The sequence below is a fragment of the Triticum urartu genome, chromosome 5, assembly GCF_003073215.2.
Source record: "Triticum urartu cultivar G1812 chromosome 5, Tu2.1, whole genome shotgun sequence".
In the NCBI taxonomy this organism is placed as follows: Eukaryota; Viridiplantae; Streptophyta; class Magnoliopsida; order Poales; family Poaceae; genus Triticum; species Triticum urartu.
In genome coordinates, this window is record NC_053026.1 from 622,082,956 (window position 1) to 622,102,420 (window position 19,465).

The 19,465-nt window shown below is 46.6% G+C and overlaps 1 protein-coding gene across 1 annotated transcript; it reads left to right on the forward strand.

Annotated features, from left to right (window-relative positions):
* Positions 1-8,850: 8,850 nt before the first annotated feature.
* On the forward strand, positions 8,851-10,403 carry LOC125511343 (expansin-like A1). The gene is made up of 3 exons (XM_048676689.1): positions 8,851-9,078; positions 9,198-9,492; positions 9,691-10,403. The coding sequence occupies exons 1-3, from the start codon at positions 8,937-8,939 to the stop codon at positions 10,073-10,075; spliced, it is 822 nt and encodes a 273-aa protein (XP_048532646.1). The 5' UTR covers positions 8,851-8,936; the 3' UTR covers positions 10,076-10,403.
* Positions 10,404-19,465: the final 9,062 nt, after the last annotated feature.

Genomic DNA, 19,465 nt, shown 5'->3' on the forward strand with positions numbered 1-19,465 from the left:
TTTTAGGTAAATATTTGATGGATTATGGAACAAGGAGTGGCAACAGCCTAAGCTTGGGGATGCCCATGCCACCCCCAAGATAATCTAAGGACACCTAAAAGCCAAAGCTTGGGGATGCCCCGGAAGGCATCCTCTCTTTCGTCTACTTCTATCGGTAACTTTACTTGGAGCTATATTTTTATTGACCACATGATATGTGTTTTGCTTGGAGCGGCTTGTATGATTTGAGTCTTTGCTTTTTAGTTTACCACAATCATCCTTGTTGTACACACCTTTTGAGAGAGCCATACATGATTTGGAATTTGTTAGAATACTCTATGTGCTTCACTTATATCTTTTGAGTTATATAGTTTTGCTCTAGTACTTCACTTATATTTTTTAGAGCACGGTGGTCGAATTGTTTTATAGAAACTATTGATCTCTCATGCTTCACTTAGATTATTTTGAGAGTCTTAAATAGCATGGTAATTTGCTTAAATAATCCTAATATGCTTGGTATTCAAGAATAGTAAAAACTTTCTTATGAATGTGTTGAATGCTATGAGAAGTTTGATGCTTGATAATTGTTTTGAGACATGAAGATGGTGGTATTAAAGTTGTGCTAGTTGAGTAGTTATGAATTTGAGAAATACTTGTGTTAAAGTTTGTGATTCTCGTAGCATGCATGTATGGTGAACCGTTATGTGATGAAGTCGGAGCATGATTTATTTTTTGATTGTCTTCCTTATGAGTGGCGATCGGGGACGAGCGATGGTCTTTTCCTACCAATCTATCTCCCTAGGAGCATGCGCGTAATACTTTTCTTTGATAACTTGTAGATTTTTGCAATAAGTATATGAATTCTTTATGACTAATGTTGAGTCCATGGATTATACGCACTTTTCTTCCTTCCACCATTGCTAGCCTCTCTAATATCGCGCACCTTTCACCGGTATCATACACCCACCATATACCTTCCTCAAAACAGTCACCATACCTACCTATTATGGCATTTCCATAGTCATTCCGAGATATATTGCCATGCAACTTTCCACCATTCCGTTTATTATGACACACTCCATCATTGTCATATTGCTTAGCATGATCATGTAGTTGAGATCGTATTTGTGGCAAAGCCACCATTCATAATTCTTTCATACATGTCACTCTTGATTCATTGCATATCCCGGTACACCGCCGGAGGCATTCATATAGAGTCATATTTTGTTCTAAGTATCGAGTTGTAATTGTAGAGTTGTAAGAAAATAAAAGTGTGATGATCATCATTATTAGAGCATTGTCCCAGTGAGGAAAGGATGATGGAGACTATGATTCCCCCACAAGTCGGGATGAGACTCCGGACGAAAAAAATAAAAAAAGAAAGAAAGAAAGGAGGCCATAAAAAGGAGAAAAGGCCCAAATAAAAAAATGAGAGAAAAAGAGAGAAGGGACAATGTTACTATCCTTTACCACACTTTTTCTTCAAAGTAGCACCATGATATTCATGATAGAGAGTCTCTCATTTCGTCACTTTCATATACTAGTGGGAATTTTTCATTATAGAACTTGACTTGTATATTCCAATGATGGGCTTCCTCAAAATGCCCTATGTCTTCATGAGCAAGCAAGTTGGATGCACACCCACTTAGTTTATTTTGTTGAGCTTTCATATACTTATAGCTCTAGTGCATCCGTTGCATGGCAATCCCTACTCACTCACATTGATATCTACTGATGGGCATCTCCATAGCCCATTGATACGCCTAGTTGATGTGAGACTATCTTCTCCCTTTTTGTCTTCTCCACAACCACCATTCTATTCCACATATAGTGCTATATCCATGGCTCACGCTCATGTATTGCGTGAAGATTGAAAAAGTTTGAGAATGTCAAAAGTATGAAACAATTGCTTGGCTTGTCATCGGGGTTGTGCATGATTTAAATACTTTATGTGGTGAAGATAGAGCATAGCCAGACTATATGATTTTGTAGGGATAACTTTCTTTGGCCATGTTATTTTGAGAAGACATGATTGCTTTGTTAGTATGCTTGAAGTATTATTATTTTTATGTCAATATTAAACTTTTATCTTGAATCTTTCGGATCTGAATATTCATACCACAATTAAGAAGAAATACATTGAAATTATGCCAAGTAGCATTCCACATCAAAAATTCTGTTTTTTTTTTCATTTACCTACTCGAGGACGAGCAGGAATTAAGCTTGGGGATGCTTGATATGTCTCCAACGTATCTATAATTTTTTATTGCTCCATGCTATATTATCTACTGTTTTGGACATTATTGGGCTTTATTATCCACTTTTATATTATTTTTGGGACTAACCTATTAACCGGAGGCCCAGCCCAGAATTGATGTTTTTGCCTATTTTAGGGTTTCGAAGAAAAGGAATATCAAACGGAGTCCAAACGGAATGAAACCTTCGGGAACGTGATTTTCTCACCGAACAAGACCCATGAGACTTGGACCCTACGTCAAGCAACCAACAGGGAGGCCACGAGGTAGGGGGGCGCGCCCACCCCCTGGGCGCGCCCTCCACCCTCGTGGGCCCCCTGTTGCTCCACCGACGTACTCCTTCCTCCTATATATACCTATGTATCCCCAAACGATCAGATACGGAGCCAAAAACCTAATTCCACCGCCGCAACCTTCTGTATCCACGAGATCCCATCTTGGGGCCTGTTCCGGAGCTCCGCCGGAGGGGGCATCCAGCACGGAGGGCTTCTACATCAACACCATAGCCTCTCCGATGAAGTGTGAGTAGTTTACCTCAGACCTTCGGGTCCAAAGTTATTAGCTAGATGGCTTCTTCTCTCTTTTTGGATCTCAATACAATGTTCTCCCCCTCTCTTGTGGAGATCTATTCGATGTAATCTTCTTTTTGCGGTGTGTTTGTTGAGACCGATGAATTGTGGGTTTATGATCAAGATTATCTGTGAACAATATTTGAATCTTCTCTGAGTTCTTTTATGTATGATTAGTTATCTTTGCAAGTCTCTTCGAATTATCAGTTTGGTTTGGCCTACTAGATTGATCTTTCTTGCAATGGGAGAAGTGCTTAGCTTTGGGTTCAATCTTGCGGTGTCCTTTCCCAGTGACAGTAGGGGCAGCAAGGCACGTATTGTATTGTTGCCATCGAGGATAACAAGATGGTTTTTTTTATCATATTGCATGAATTTATCCCTCTACATCATGTCATCTTGCTTAAGGCGTTACTCTGTTTTCATGAACTTAATACTCTAGATGCATGCTGGATAGCGGTCGATGAGTGGAGTAATAGTAGTAGATGCAGGCAGGAGCCAGTCTACTTGTCTCAGACGTGATTCCTATATACATGATCATACCTAGATATTCTCATAACTATGCTCAATTCTGTCAATTGCTCAACAGTAATTCGTTCACCCACCGTAAAATACTTATGCTCTTGAGAGAAGCCACTAGTGAAACCTATGGCCCCCGGGTCTATCTTCATCATATTAATCTTCCAATACTTAGTTATTTCCTTTGCTTTTTTTACTTTGCTTTTATTTTACTTTGCATCTTTATCATAAAAATACCAAAAATATTATCTTATCATATCTATCAGATCTCACTCTTGTAAGTGACCGTGAAGGGATTGACAACCCCTTATCGCATTGGTTGCGAGGAGTTATTTGTTTTGTGCAGGTACGAGGGACTCGCGTGCAGCCTCCTACTGGATTGATACCTTGGTTCTCAAAAACTGAGGGAAATACTTATGCTACTTTGCTGCATCATCCTTTCCTCTTCAAGAAAATCCAACGTAGTGCTCAAGAGGTAGCAAGCATCTAGTTAAACCATACAGTGAAACTATGTGAAACCTTTCAATGCAACAATAAATGCGATCATAATCACAACCAAGGTAAAAATTGATCCAACAGCATAATGATACCAAGCCTTGGTATGAATGGCATATTTTCTAATCTTTCTCATCTTCAACCGCATTGGATCCATCTTGATCTTGTGATCATTGACGACATCTGCAACATGCAACTCCAATATCATCTTCTCCTCAATTTTTTTATTTTTTCCTTCAAGTGATTGTTTTCTTCTTCAACTAAATTTAACCTCTCGACAATAGGGTCGGTTGGAATTTCCGGTTCAACTACCTCCTACATAAATAAAATCTATGTCAACTTGATGGGCATAATTGTCATAAACAATAAATGAACCAAATAGTTATAAAAGATAATATATATACCACATCCGAATCATAGCCAGGACGAGGGCCGACGGGGCGGATACCAAAACCATCGCACTATATAATAACAAGCAATAATAAAAGTAAGAAAATTAGACAAGTATCTATCTAAAGTAAGAATTTTTTTCTTTCAGAAGAAGATAAGAGGCTCACCACTGTGGCGCAGGCGACGAGATCGGCGCGGGCGATCGACGGTGGTGAAGACGGGGACGGGACACGACGGACCGCTAAACCTAGACAAATCTCGGGAAAAATGGAGCTTGGAGGTCGAGCTTCGAGAGGAGAAAGCTTAACTAGCGTGGCTCGGGCATTTCATCGAACACCTCATGTGCATAGGAGGTGAGCTAGAGCACCCAAATGCCCTCTCCTCGCCGGCCAGAAAAAATAGAGCACTGTGGAGTGCTCTGTTGAGGCGACGGGGTATATATAGGCAAACCATTTGTCCCAATTCATTGCTGGAACCGGGACTAAAGCCCAGCCTTCTATCCCAGTTCGAGCCAAGAACCGAGACCAATGTTTGTGGTTCATTTAGATAGATACTTCTAGCGAGGCCCATTGGACCCGGTTCATGCCTGGAACTGGGACAAATGGGTCCATACGAACCGGGACCAATGCCCACGAGGCCTCGGCCGGCCCCCTGGGCTCACGAACCGGGACGAATGCATCCATTGGTCCCGGTTCGTGGAAGAACCGGGACTAATGGGCTGGCCAGGCCCGAACGAAAGCCCCCTTTTTCTACTAGTGAATCACAAGAAACATCAAGCATCTTGTAATAGCATGGGTTTGTCACGGACTGTTCCACCTTGTGTTTTTTATCACATCACCTAAGTCAATAAAGTTCAAGAAATTGGATCCAGAAAAACCTTTGGTGGTTTTAGCATCTTATTGGACCTTTTCTTTGCTTGTTGTTTGAGTACTTATAATCCTATATACCTAAGGGAGTCATTCCCACTAGCTTATTTATCTCAACATGCAAGCATGTCACCTCACCATAAAATTATGAATGGGATAATGGCCACCTCAACATGCAATCATGCATGGAAAAATACCAACCACAACATTCGACCATGCATGGGAAAATGTGTTACATTTAATTATTCTACATATATTCACCAAATATTGTTACAGTTATACATAATCAAATATGACAAGTCATGTGTATTTATAATTTTTGTTATCATGTTATCAACCCAATTTTTCATCAACCAATTCACGCAGCAATGCACGATGTATTCTCTAGTTTAAATAAATCCCTATAGTCATTCTATTACAATCATATGCGTCCTCCCAATGATCATACCATGTGGGTAAACCCTAAAAATATGTTTATTGCTTTTTTTTGGCCAAAACAAATTACATCCATTTTCTTTCCCAAAACTTCAAAATAGAGCTTTGAACTAAAAGTACTTATGTTTCCAAAATAAAAAGTTATTAAAAATCATTTTTGATGTCTATTATACATATATAGAACCACTATTCCCTAATCTTAGTTTGAAAGGTATTTAAATATTTATTTAATTTTTTATAAAAAGGTGGAAAATGGCTTCTAAATAGAAAACACTTATGTTGTTTCAACATTTCCAATAAACTACAGAAGCATCCTATGACCATTTTTGGTCCCCACATGAACTTCTCACCACATGTTACTATGGATCATCTTACTCAAACATGCATCAAACACCTAGTGATTCAAACTAGCTAGGGTCTAAAAAATTTCTACATTCAAACTCCTACTAAAATCTCCATAAAATTACCAGATCATGACCTTCATTCCCTCTTCACCCCAAATCAAATTTCATTGAGAAGAGCTTCGTAGAGATAAGGTGAATTCCATCAAACACCTTAGGCATATTTCTAGTGTTTGTGCTTAGCCCTATTTAAAAATCTCCAAAGTTCACCAAATTTTACTAGAGCCCCTCCTTTCGCCCCACTTCCCTCCAGTAACTCGCTGAGATCAATCATTCGAGTGAAAACCTGCCATTTCTACTTCTGCCATAAGCTTGGCATCCCCCTCTCTCTTGCCATATCTTGTTCTGCCTAGCCCCATAGTACCCATCATTCCCTTAGACCTTTATTTAACATCAAGAATCAAGTGACAAGCTTCCTTGCATTTTCTATGGCCATGACGGCCATTTCGTGCTCTAAAGGGAGCCACAGTGCACCAATGCACTATAGCAGCCCCCACTCCGAGCACCCATAGCTCCTGGAGCCACCTTCACTTGTTACTAACCTCTCCTCGACATCCACGGCACTCCACCGTGGCAGCCCCCTCCTTCCTCCCTTTCTCTTTCTCAGTCTCAAGCGCGCTCTTCCACCGATGGCAAAAGCCATCACATGTGCCTTCGTGATCTGCCTAGCCTCATTCCTCCCACTCGCCGACACAACGTAGATTTGGCAATGCTTCCCATGCAAGATCGTGTGCACTCTCTCTAGCAGCGGAGTTCCTCCAATGGTCGATGACGGTGCATTGGCCCGCCATCCTTGCCTCGCGCGCCTTGTGCTTCACAAGCCCGTAGACGCCCAATTCCTTATCCAAGGTTTTCAGAGCAATATAAAGATGGCGGAAGAAAGAGGCGATTGAGAGGCTTCCTGGGGGCCCATGCGATCACCCCTGGCCATGCCACCTGGCCGTGTAGGGCCCACACCACCCTGGCAGGGCCAGATGCCTCCAGAAGCTTCCCGACTCAAAACTTTTTATAGGATTTTTTTGGTCTTCATAAAATTGATTTTCCAAAAAAATTCACCAAGCAACAGAAAACAACATCTCGCATTGGGCACTAAATTAATAGGTTAGTCTAAAACATATCAAAAATTGGTGCCAAAACTCTGGCAAAGTAATATAATTGTAGCATAAAAAAATTATAGATACATTCAGAACGTATCAGTATGTAGGCATCAACAAACTTTCTCCATCGCAACGAGGCCTTCGCTCGGGCGTGTGGATGTCATTGTGGTCCTGCTCTGCTTGGCGGTTGTTGCAATAGGCCGCGGGGTCGTGCACTTTCATATATGGTGGCAACGACAAGTATGTTTTGTCAACCGATTCTACCACCATAGCCGCGGATGATGAAGCATGAGGACGGTGCAGGACTGTCGGAGTGTCCCCAATTGGGATTTTGGCGATGCCGGTGGCCTTCCTCCCTCACCAATTTTGGGCCCACGTGCGGCGGTGACCTTTGTTGTTCCGATCCTTTGGTGGCAACTGACACTTGTTGCAGCTTCACTTTGTGCTTATGCTGGCATGATCTTCACTTTTGTGGTATCTCACGTCAAGATCATGCCACACATCTAGCTGTTGGGATAGCGGAAAGTGGTGGCGACTACACATGATGACTTCGATTTTGGTGGCGCTTCTTGAGTACCTGGTATCGAGCTCCGGCCGGGAACCCATAGGTCTGACCCTAATTGATTACACCTAACAATTTCGTTGTTTTTCCATCATTTTCTTTTTGAAGGCATTGTTCGAATTTGCTTGGTCCTTGTCTTTAGGATGAAACCCAGGATTTGACCGACAATGGTTGGATCCGGCAACGACAACGCTTCATCAGTGTTTCCTTACACGTGTGTTGCTACTGGAGAACCTTTCTCATTGTTTTGTGATGTCAAAATATGGTTGGTGCAAATGGTCACTGCTGTTTGTATCACTTTAGAATTTTTTCCTCGCGTTCGCAGAGCTTGGGATTTGTACGTCTTTGCTCCTTGCCGATGTAACTCTCTCTCTCTCTGTGTGTGTGTGTGTGAATGTTGTTTGTGTGCCTATTTGTCATGCAGTGGCCGGGTGTGTGCTTATTGTGTTTCATCACCTGGATGCTTCAGTTTGAGTTAATAAAACGTACCCTTTATAAATGAATCAAGTCCAACATTCCTGGTAATTTGTCTCAAAGAGAGAATATTCAATGCTCCCAACCCTTACGTGTTCTCATGCTTCAATGTCTAAAAGTCAAATTCGACTGTTCCAAAATAACCTGAAAACATTTATGAATGTTCACAAGACATGTGTCCATTACCTCTACAGAATTCAGATCCAAACTTGAAATACACACTTAGAAACAAAAAAGACATATTCAACAGAAATAGTGTCACGGGAAGACAAAAGCTAAAATGACGCTATTCACATAATGATTTCTCCTTTTTGTTTCTCATGGCATATTTCAAGTTTGGATCTGAAGTTTTTAGGGGTTGCACACACATGTCTTGCGAACATTCACTTTTTTCAAAAAAAATCTAGAAATATATATAATTGACTTTTTCGGCATTGGAGCATAGGACCACCTTAATATTTTTCCCTGTCTCAAAGCTCCCTGTTTTGCAGGGATTAGGTTCCTTTTAACAAAGTGGTAGTACTCCCTGTGTGTCCAAAAAACGTCTTATCTTAAGTTAGGCTGTACTACTAACGACCCCTAACAAAACCAAAACAAGTAGTCCTAACGAATTACTCCCTCCGTAAATTAATATAAGAACGTTTAGATCACTATTTTAGTGTTCTAAACATTCTTATATTAGTTTACAGAGGAAGTACAGTTAAGTCAGTGTTAACACGAGGACCGTGTGTGTGAGAGGTGTGAATTCTGTCAGTTTCTGTGTACCGTGAGTGGGGTTGTCGTGCTGGTGGTGTGGTGTATATAAGCCGTCGTCAGGCACAAGGATCCTCCTCCACTGCCTCTGAGCTTCTCTCAACTTGAAGCCACTTGCTCTGCTCGGAAGAAAAGGAAAGCAAGATGGACGTCTCTTCCTCATCCATCCTTCTGCTCCCGCTCCTCCTCCTCCTGCTCTGCTCCCTCCCGTCGCTCGCCTCCGCCTGCGACCGCTGCGCGCACCGCTCCAGAGCCGCCTTCTACACCTCCTCGCTCACCCTCGCCGGTACGTGCCCGCGCGCCCATCGATCCATTCAGTTTTCTTCTTCACACCGATCGATCGATCGATTCATGCAACTGCATATAGTACTATGATTCTGATGGTTTGATTGTCTTGATCTGCAGCCGGGTCCTGCGGGTACGGCGCGGCGGCCGCGTCCCTCAACGGCGGACTGCTCGCCGCGGCGGGCCCGGCCCTGTACAGGCAAGGCGTCGGCTGCGGCGCGTGCTTCCAGGTGCGGTGCAAGGACGGGGAGCTCTGCGGCACCGCCGGCGTGAGGGTCGTCGTCACGGACCGCGCGAGGACCAAGGAGAACGGCACGGACCTCGTGCTGAGCAGCCCGGCGTTCGCCGCCATGGCCCGCCCTGGCATGGCCGGGCGGCTCGCCAAGCTCGGCGCCGTCGACGTCGAGTACAAGAGGTAATCCAACGCCGGTCCCCCTCTCTGTTTTTTCTTTCTTTTCACCAACCGCGCGCACGGCGCACGCGCCATGTGCGGCATAAGAACAAAAACAGCGCCGGCCGAGCATGCGTGCCATCATCAATACATCTACGACTCCAATTGTCTCGAGCTGGTAGAATTTGGAAGCTAGGCTCAGGATTGTCAACGCATGTGCAGGGTGCCGTGCGAGTACAAGGGCAAGAACCTCTCGCTGCGGGTGGAGCAGAGGAGCCGCGCGCCGAGCGAGCTGGCCGTCACGATCCTCTACCAGGGCGGCCAGACCGACATCGTCGCCGTCGACGTCGCGCAGGTCGGTGCGTCGTCGAGCTGGAGGTCCCTGACGCGCGACCACGGGCCGGCATGGAGCACGAGCCTGGCGCCGCCGGGGCCGCTGCAGCTCAGGGCGGTGGTGACCGGCGGATACGACGGCAAGTGGGTCTGGGCCGACCGGGAGGTCCTGCCCCGCCACTGGCGCGCCGGCGAGGTCTACGACACCGGCGTGCAGATCACCGACATCGCGCAAGAAGCCTGCTTCCCCTGCGACACGCAGGAGTGGAGGTGACCGGCGCCGAGGCAAGCAGACGACAAGCCAAGAGGAGGAGCTAAGCTCCAAAATCGTGGCTGGGCATCGAACGAACGGTCAGAGGCTCCTCGTCACTGCCGCTGGAAATTTCGGCTGGGCTTGGAATTGGAAGGATAGAGATTAGTAACTGACGCAGCGGCACCTAGAGCCCTCGTTGCTTATCCAACTCTTGTGGACATACATGCATGAGCTGCAGCTGACGTGTGAGAGTAGTATGTACAGTAGCAACCATGAAGCGATAAATGAGTAGCGAGGCCGTGGCCTGAATCCCCGGCCAAAATACAAAATCCGGCGACTTTTCTCATCAGTGGATAACGTCGCGAGTCGCTGTGGCGCAGGATTCATGCTCCGTTGCTTTCGGCGACGATGTTGTTTACTCGCCTGACAAACGATTTTTCATTCATGGGCGCCGAGCTCGATCGTCCCGTTTGAATGGGTTGGTTGGTGGCGGGATTAATAATTTGTTGGACGACGGACGAAACTAGTCGCCGGTCTTCCAGGATTCACTGAACGAACTGGTAAGGAAATTAGGGTAATATAATGATTGGAAAGCACAATTCGGACATGTATGCACTGAGCTGAGCACAGTTGGTGACTCGGTGCGCCATTAACGTTGGACACTCATCAGTGCAAGCGCAACTGCAACCATCTACTCCTCACGGTATGATGATAATGATGGCCAGTGGAACTAGTAGTGCATGTACCGGCCAATATGTACGTGGTGCTGGCCGGTGAAAGCCGGCCGAGATTCTCGCGGAGTGCACTGTACGTCTGTCCGCCACCACCCACACCAGGGGCGGCGCCGTCGCACCGTGTAATTTATCCATGCAATCTGTCGAACACAACACTGTGCTCAAAATTCAGGCACACGATCAAAACGTGCGTGCGTGTCCTTATACTCCTTGTATGTCAGCACCCGCAGGCTAAATCGCATGAATGCTGGAATAGCTGGTGTGGTTAATTAGCCCTGAAATTTTAGTTGGGTGGATTCAAGCAAATCAGACCATTCTGATATTGATCGCCGCGTGTCTGTTCAGGTACGTACCGTGCCATTTCAGGGCAGCGCAAAGATTAATTAATGCCTAACGGAAGCAAAAACATGACGCTTAACTAAAACGAAAGCTCTGCCCAAGCTTGCAGCGGCCTGAAAGATTAGGTCAGGACTTAAGTGCATGCTAAATTAAGCCCTAGCGTGCAGCATCAAGCGATCGATCGATGCTAATTGAGGGTGCAACATGTGTAGCCGTGCAGTGCGATCGGTGGGGCGCGGTGCTAAAAATTTGATTAAAGACGGACGAGGAAACGAGGCTGCAGGAATGGAGTGCGAGTGAAACGCCGAGCCGGCCCAGCGGCGTGATTCGCTGTCGCTTCACGGCCGATGTTTCAGTTGCGAGTTGAGTATTATCCTTCGCCTGGACTTTTGCTATCGTGTGTTTAATACTTGTATACATATTACCGTGTGCGCCTTGGACGACAGTGACTCCATCGGGTCGCTGTACTTCTCGCGAGTGATCCAAATGGACAACTGATTTTAATCCACTACTAACTTATTTATGGCCGGTTCTTAGTTTCTTACTATGTCTCTTGTACTCTTGCTGTTCCCAGACGCACGCAGAGTATATGCTGATGTACAAGTGTAGCTCCGGTAGGTAGTCCAGCGAAATGGTTAGCGCATGTAAACTGCTAAATTAAGGGCAGTTGCAAAGTGTTTTCCTTGGTCACATCACGATCGAGTTCAGACGTGAGACGTTCGAGAAGATGGAGCCAGGGCAAAAACTAATCAAGGGCGTACGTACGTGTCTGCAGGTTCGCTGCACCCAACTGCACAGCTGATCAATGCCCTGATTCTGTTTCTTTTTCATTAGATTAGATAAGCAGATATGCTTAAGGTCGTAGTCGTGTGTGTATTTTATGTAGGCTCATTATATCTCCCAGCCTCTTATCCGTTGGGCCTGGGACAGGTCAGCTAACTAAACGGAGGGTCAGCCTCCATGATGGGTTGATTTATTTGTTTGAGAGACGTACGTGAGCTCCATCTTGGTGAGTGACCAACCCTAAACCCAACGGTCTTGCCATCGTGCGTCAGGCTTAGCTGCAGAAATCAAATAGGTTAAGAACTAACAGACATAGCAAGACAGTAACATAGTTCCAAGATCTTTTGGATTGCTGGTTGTTCACTTTCTTTGGACAGACGAGTCACAAACGCATTCACAGGCAATCTGTATGTAGTTTACTGTGTACAATCATATCTGCCTGCCGACGTAGTTGTAGTATTCATGCACAAGTTTGCGGAGATGCTAGTATATGATGCAAAAGATACGATAGCAACATAATACTAGTATTTGAGCATCTCCAGCCGTTCGGCCCCAGGAGTTTGAAATAGCGCCGCCTGGGGGCAACCGGCGATAAAATCGGTGTAAGGGCGGTCGGGTTCCCAACCATGGCCCCGGGTAGGCCCCCAACGCCGTTATTAGAACTAAAATTCGGCTAGAATTAGACGAAAAAGACACGAATTCGGCTAATATTCGGCGGTTTTCATTCATATTTATACATACTTAAAGAAGACATAATAAAACACACAAAAACTATGCCGCCCGCCGCCGTGCGAGCCTTCTACATGCCGAGAAGCCTGTGGAAGTTGGTGTAGTCGCCGCTGTTGTCGTCGCCGCCGTCTTGCACGCCGTCACCGTCCTTACTGCACCCCTACCCTGGGTCGCCGTGGCGGACGGGGTCGGACGGCCCGGGCGTCTCGTCGTTGCTATCGTCGAGGATGACGGCGTCGCCCTCCTCGCGGCGGCGGCGCCGGGCGTCGATCTCCTCGAGGGCGTGGCGCTGGCGCTCCATCTCCTGCCGGACATAGTCGTCCCGCACCCATTTGAGGCCGGTCTCCTCGTCGGTGGCCATGGCCTCATGCTCCTTCTTCACGGGAAGGAGCACCGGCTCGGTCTTCGGCTTGACGAGGCGGGAGGAGGGAGGAGAAGGGCCACGGCCGCCCTCGTTGATGACGAGGGCGCCGACACGGGTGCACCGCCCGACCGGCCTCTCCCTCGGCTCTAACTTGACGGGGAGGAGCGTCGGCGCCCTGGAGGAGTGGGAGCCCGACGAGGACGACGACGACGTCTCCATCCGCCTCGGCGTCCAGGAGTTGCCGCAGCGGCGAGAGAAGGAGGGGGCGTCGGGTACTCCAGTCGCGGCGAGTTGCCGCCCTCAATGTACTCGAGGATAGTTTCGAGGGTCTGCCCGGGAATGCTCCACCATTGGCGCCGCCCCTCGGAGTTGAGGTGCCCGCGGCGTTTGACGCCGTTCGTGGCAGCCAGCTGGTCGGCGTGGCGGTGGTCGAAGTACGCCGTCCGCAGTGTGTGGCTGTCACGGGGCGTACCTCGGCTGCTGCCGCGCGTGCTCCGGCAGCGATGATCGGATGCGCGCGATCTCCGCGCGCCGTTCTGCACAGAAGGGCGGCAGTGGACCGGGACGCCGCCGGTGCTCAGCCTCCACGAGCCCGACACCCGCATGCCCCGCGGCGCCGGGTAGTCCGCCTTGTAGAGGAGGTGGGCTTCCGCCTCGTGCAGGTGGTGGCGACCTAAGCCATTGGCCGCCGCTTCGTCGCCGGGGTAGCACTCGGCTGTTGTCACGGAGAGAGGGAAGAGAGAGGAGAGGGGCGCCGTCGGCGAGAGGGCGAGAGGGGCGTCAACGACGAGAGGGGCGTCAACAGCGAGAGGAAGAGAGGGGCTGTGGCGAGGGAGTGTCCGGCCACCGGCGAGGGAGGGTGGCTTTTATAGCTGCGGGTGGGCGGCGAGCCGGCGGCAGCCGTGTGTACGTGACGAGCATCGGCGCGCCTTCACTACGCCGCTCGTGAGGAATCAATGGAAGGCTAACCGGCGGCAGCCTTCGCATTGTTTCCTGCGGGAAACCGAAGCGATGAGGACGACGAAACCGTTTCCCCCGGCGCCCCCCCCCCCCCCCCCCCGGGTTTGGCCTGGGTTCGCCGGCGCCAAATTCGGCCCTAACCGGCGAAAAATGTGCTTCTGGGGTGCGACTGGGCCAATTTTTTCACGCCAGCGATAAAAAAGAGGCTTGAGGGGGGGAGGGGGGAGTTACAATGCTTCACAGCAAGAAAAGAAGAAAAGTTAAGACCATGTTCATTTAATAATAGCAAGATTTTACAATCCCGAAAGACAACAAAAGTGCCTACCACCCGAGAAATATTACAGAAATGTTTTGCCCCATTCTTTCGCCTCGCTGCAGATTTTAGAGATGATGAAGTGGGGAGGTGTAGAAATGTTATTGAACACTGGCTTTGTTTCTTAATATGAAACGTTTTGCAGTTCAATTTAAACCGCAAAACATCTTAACATTTAGGAACAAAGGGTGTACTTTTGAATTGCGCTCGTTCCAGAGCTCCCAAGAGACTAACATGATACGGGAAGGCATCGCTTTAAAATCTGCCATGGCTGCTGTGCACCGTGCCGATCCACCAAGTTTTGACGTCCTTGAAGCCACGTCAAGAATTTAGCGCAATCGCTTTCGCGCTATCTGTTGCTTGTTTCAGTCCCTTGAGAAAGAGCGAATTCAAACTAACAGTCGTTAATCGTATGTGTAAGTGCCTATTTGAATTCCTGTCTGAGATATTGACCCACTGAACTCACTCAAGAAGTGGAGACAGCCCAATAAAAACAGTTTTTTTTATTAAAGATATGTCCGCGGCACAAAGTTTTGTGAGAAAAGTCTTTTTATTTTGTCACCGTAAAAAAGATAAATTTTAGTGCTTTTAAATAGCGTTCCGCGACACAATGTTTTATCTTTTTTGCGCAGGCCACAATCAAAGTTGTTTTTCCGTGAAATTTTGTGCACGCACATAGAATATGGAGATGTCCGCGTGCACCTTTTTCCAAAGCCTCTTTCCCTCATAAAGAAATGCACCACTTCTACTAACAAAAGAAGAGCCATCAAAAAGAAAGTCCAGGTGGTAGCGAAATCTTCAAACATGCATCAACTGCGAAATCAGACAAATTAGACAGTTCTTCGGTAACAAAAGAGGGCTGCATCAAGGCGAATCTATCTCTCCCCTCCTTTTCGACATTGTGGTTGATGCCTTATCATCCATGCTTTCAAACATTTGAAAAGATGGAACCAGAACGAAAACTAGTTCAAGGACGTGTTTGGTTCAGTGCACCCAACTGCGTTGCTGATCAATGCTCCTGATTCTGTTTTAGATAAGCAGATATGCTTAGGGTCGGAGTCATGAGTATTATATGTGCAGACCTCCGTGCCTCTTATCCGTTAACACAGGGCAGCTAACTAAGCAGCGGGGACAAGTACTAATGTACCATCCATGCATCGGCCTCGGTCGTGAGTTGATTTATTCCAGAGACGCGAGCTCCCTCTTGGTGACCAACCCTAACCCAGCGGTCACGCTAATGTGGAATGAGTGTTGCTACGCGTACGATGACATTCATCTGAAGTTGTGTACGATAAGATTGATCTGGGCTCATGGATCACATCAGATTGAACCAAGCTTCTCTCTTGTCGTACAGAATCGGATGAGAAAAGATCATATGTAAGGCAATTCCGATGTGAAATCGTGAGTTCTGATAGTACTATCTTAGTGCATAGCCAATATTAGGTGATCTTTTTTTTGCGTCATGGTTAGTAGCAGAAATCAGATAATTGTACGACTAAAAAAGAGTTAGTAAGACAGTAACATAGTTCCAAGATATTTTTGGTTCACTTTTGTGTGGCAGACGAGTCACGGACGCACATGCAATATATACGTAGTTTAGTGTGCCTGCCGACGTGGTTGTAGTATTCAGGCACAAGTTTGCCAAGATGCTAAATGACATAAGGATATGATAACAACGTTACTGTATTAGTTAGACTATTGAGGGGATTGATGCTTGATATATATATAGAAGAAAAGGAGAGCGGTGATGCCTCTTTTTTGAAGGACACGATCTACATACCGCGAGTCACTATTCTTCCAAGAACAATAAGTTGGTGGCTACTGTTTTTAACAAATGAACCATTTTCTTTTGTTGCGAACATTTAACAAACAACCTAGAAGGAGAGCAAGAATATATGACAACACGGGAACAGAGTACTACCATGTTAGCGTCAGCAAACCGAGAAAATAACGCGATGATTCAGAAGAAACGAAAACGCAAGTTTGAAAAGTGTGTACCATTTTCCTTTTTGAAGTTTCAATGTTGCTCAAACGATTCCTATGACGACACGTGTGACCACACGGTGGTTTTATGTTCAGACCCTTTTCGATGTTCATAGCTTGTTTGAGTGATACTGGTGATGTAAAAGTGTCAATTTTCTGTTATGCAATTACATGCATGATCACATGATTCTAGCTAGGTCCGTAGGCAACGGCAAACTGTATGCAAGGCATTGTGAAAGTTCATTCTTATTCATACGTGTACATCACTGACGCGTCATTATTGCATAGTCATCACATCATAGCATCTTCTTCGCCGGAGCAACTAGTTAACGGATACCTCGCGGGAGCAACTAGTCAACATTATATGTTCATACCCTTCTCAATGTATCAAGCGGTGCGTCTCGGTGTCGCATGTTGGATGTGCCCTGCACGAGAGTTTTTTTCCTGGCTTTTTTTCACTTTCCTGTTTTTTTTCATTCCTTGGTTTTTTTTTGTTTTTAGTTTTTTTCTTCTTCTCTGCATGCAAGGTGTGCTCTCCCGTGGAGCGTGGGTGTGCTTCACTTGACAGCACATGTGTGCTCCCGTGGGGAGTATAGGAGTGTGATTCCTTGTGAAGCACATTTCTGCTTCACCCATGCTTCTTTTGGGAGCACTGCACGTAAGGAGATAGGTTAGAGTTAGGTAGAAGTACACGTGTTAGTGCTAGTTGAAAGCACACGTTGGAAAACACAGCTTAGTTCAAATTGAAAGCACATGTTAGTGCTGGAATTTTGTCTACTTTGGATCTAGCCCAATATCAGTTTCAGAAATTCTTAATAAATCCTAAAGGTCCACGCAGCCCATTCATGCAAGGAAGAGGTGAAACTAAAGTTTAGTCCCATATTGCTAGTTTAGAGGGAGTTGGACATCTTTATAAGGGAGGTTATTTCCCCACTTGTATGAGCATGAGAACAAGAGGGACATCCACACACGTTCCTCCTCCGCCGCCCGCCTCGCCACGCCTCGCCACGACGTGCCGCGCCGCGCCGCGGGAATGAGCCGATGTCTAAATTTTTGCCACGCATTACGGGTATACGAAAGGTCACACGGAAGCTGAAAAGATTTTTGCGAAAGTGGAGTTCGAATGCGAACGGTGCAGCCCTTCGGCTGCTGGTTGTTCGCTTCATCTCCGTCTCTTCGTTTCACCTCCCATCGCTGCCCTCTCGCCTCCTTCTCTTGCGCCTATAAAAGGGAGGTCGCTCCTCCCAGAGAGACGCACCAGAACTACTCCTTCCCTCGCCATCGGTTCCATCTCTGAGCTGCTGTTGTCTTCCTCATCCCGGCTTGCGGCGTGCACCGCACGTCGGGACAGTAGGCCTCCGAAACCGCACCTTTTGAGTCCTGTACGGGAGAAGGGTGATAAGGTTTTTGGGGAGCGCTCAACGCGACTACTGGCTGCTTCATCACGGACGATCCGGTCGCCGACGACTACTTCCCCGACGACGACTTCTTCCCCGACGTCCACGACCTCCTCGACGACATGGCAGGCGAGGACACCGACCCCAAGTCCAGCGCTTCTGCTGCTGCTGTCCCGTACGTGTTCTTCTCCTTTCTATTAGAGGTCCTGCTACAGTTCCTTGTTCTAATATTTGCTCTAGATATGTTAGACTCTATTTCATATATGCAACTTGCTATACTGTCTGCTCTACATATATTTAGTTACAGTTCATATATGAAGATATTGCTTACCTTCTCTTTGTCAAATCGCATGACTTGTTTTATCACTACTATACTGGTCATGCTTTATCTAGTATTTCTGTTAATAAAATCATTCGGTAAATTGCTCGTATTTCCAACAGTTAGTACTAGCTAGCTGAGAGCATAGAGTTGTTGGATTTTATTTTTATTGTAACCTATCAAAATGCATCATAGGTCCTAAAACCACTGGAGGCGTGTCAGAGTCCTATAACTTTGAAACTGTAGTTTTTGGTCCTAAAACTATTGAAGGTGTGTCATTTTAGTCCTATAACTTCGAAACTGCAGTTTTGAGTCCCAAAACTATTGGAGGTGTGTCAGTTCAGTCCTATAACTTCGAAACTGCAACTTTGGACGCCAAAACTTAGTAAGTTTGTTCATCTCAGATCCTAAGCTTGCATGCCAGCATCTATGATGCATTTTTTTCAAATGAGCCCTTTATATGTGTTTACTTCCCCAAAAGTGGTATATATGCTTCCACGGCGCAGTGTGTGTTGCAACCAGCACACCCACCACATGCATGGCCATGAGAAACAGGGCAGCCTTGCTGAGTGGTTTGGTGCGGCCGCTGGGGAGACCCCGGTCCAGTCGGCATGGAGGATGACATCCCTCTCCCTCGGCGTGGCCGCTGGGGAGACCCCGGGCCAATCGGGATGGAAGGCACACTTCTCTCTCTCTCTCTCTCCCACTCACACACACACACATGACATCGTCGTTGCCCTACACCCTTCCATAGAGCCCGTCGTGTAAGTTCTTGTTTGGGCACGAGCATGACCACAAGTGAGGAATTGTCGCTGTCGTCGGACAATGTAGAGAAGTGTGCGAAAACTAGGAAGCCGATGCAAAGGTCGGCGAGAATGACACCACCCCAGTACCAGCCCGTGATAGCTTGGCTTATTAGGGATGATAAACTACTCATATCAATAAGGAATTCCTTCTTTTCCGGAAGCCCATTCGGAAAGAACTCCAAAGTTAAGCGTCCTCAGCTTGGAGTAATTTTAGGATGGGTGACCGACCGGAAAGTTGCTCTCGGATGCGCACGAGTGAGGCCAAAGTGCGCAGAAAAGACTAGTATTGATTTGTGGGGCCAGTCTAGATCCCGCCAGGAGTAACGACCACCGGCGGGTGTGTCCGGAGCGTTACACAGCCACATGTAGGTAGCAATTGGACGTTGTGCGATATATCATTCTGCTACTGTGGGGTGAGGCTGAGATGACCTATCTACTCTTCTCGCTGGAGCTCAAGCCATCATGCCACTGCTGGCCTGTTGTTTCGAAGTAATAGGACTAAACTGCAGTTTCAAAGTTGTAAGACTAAACTGATACACCTCCAATAGTATTAGGATCAAAAAGTGCAGTTTCAAAGTTATAGGACTAAACTGACGCACCTCTTATAGTTTTAGGACTTATGATGGATTTTACTCTTTTAAAAATTTTGATGCGAAGTACACAAAGATAAAAACGGTTAGTAAT

What these genes read in the sequence shown, in the direction of transcription:
- LOC125511343 (XM_048676689.1), top strand. Translation starts at nt 8,937, where the DNA reads ATGGACGTCTCTTCCTCATCCATCCTTCTGCTCCCGCTCCTCCTCCTC. An exon ending in CTCCTCGCTCACCCTCGCCG is followed by an intron (nt 9,079 to 9,197) that starts GTACGTGCCCGC and finishes CTTGATCTGCAG; the next exon opens with CCGGGTCCTGCGGGTACGGC. An exon ending in GTCGACGTCGAGTACAAGAG is followed by an intron (nt 9,493 to 9,690) that starts GTAATCCAACGC and finishes ACGCATGTGCAG; the next exon opens with GGTGCCGTGCGAGTACAAGG.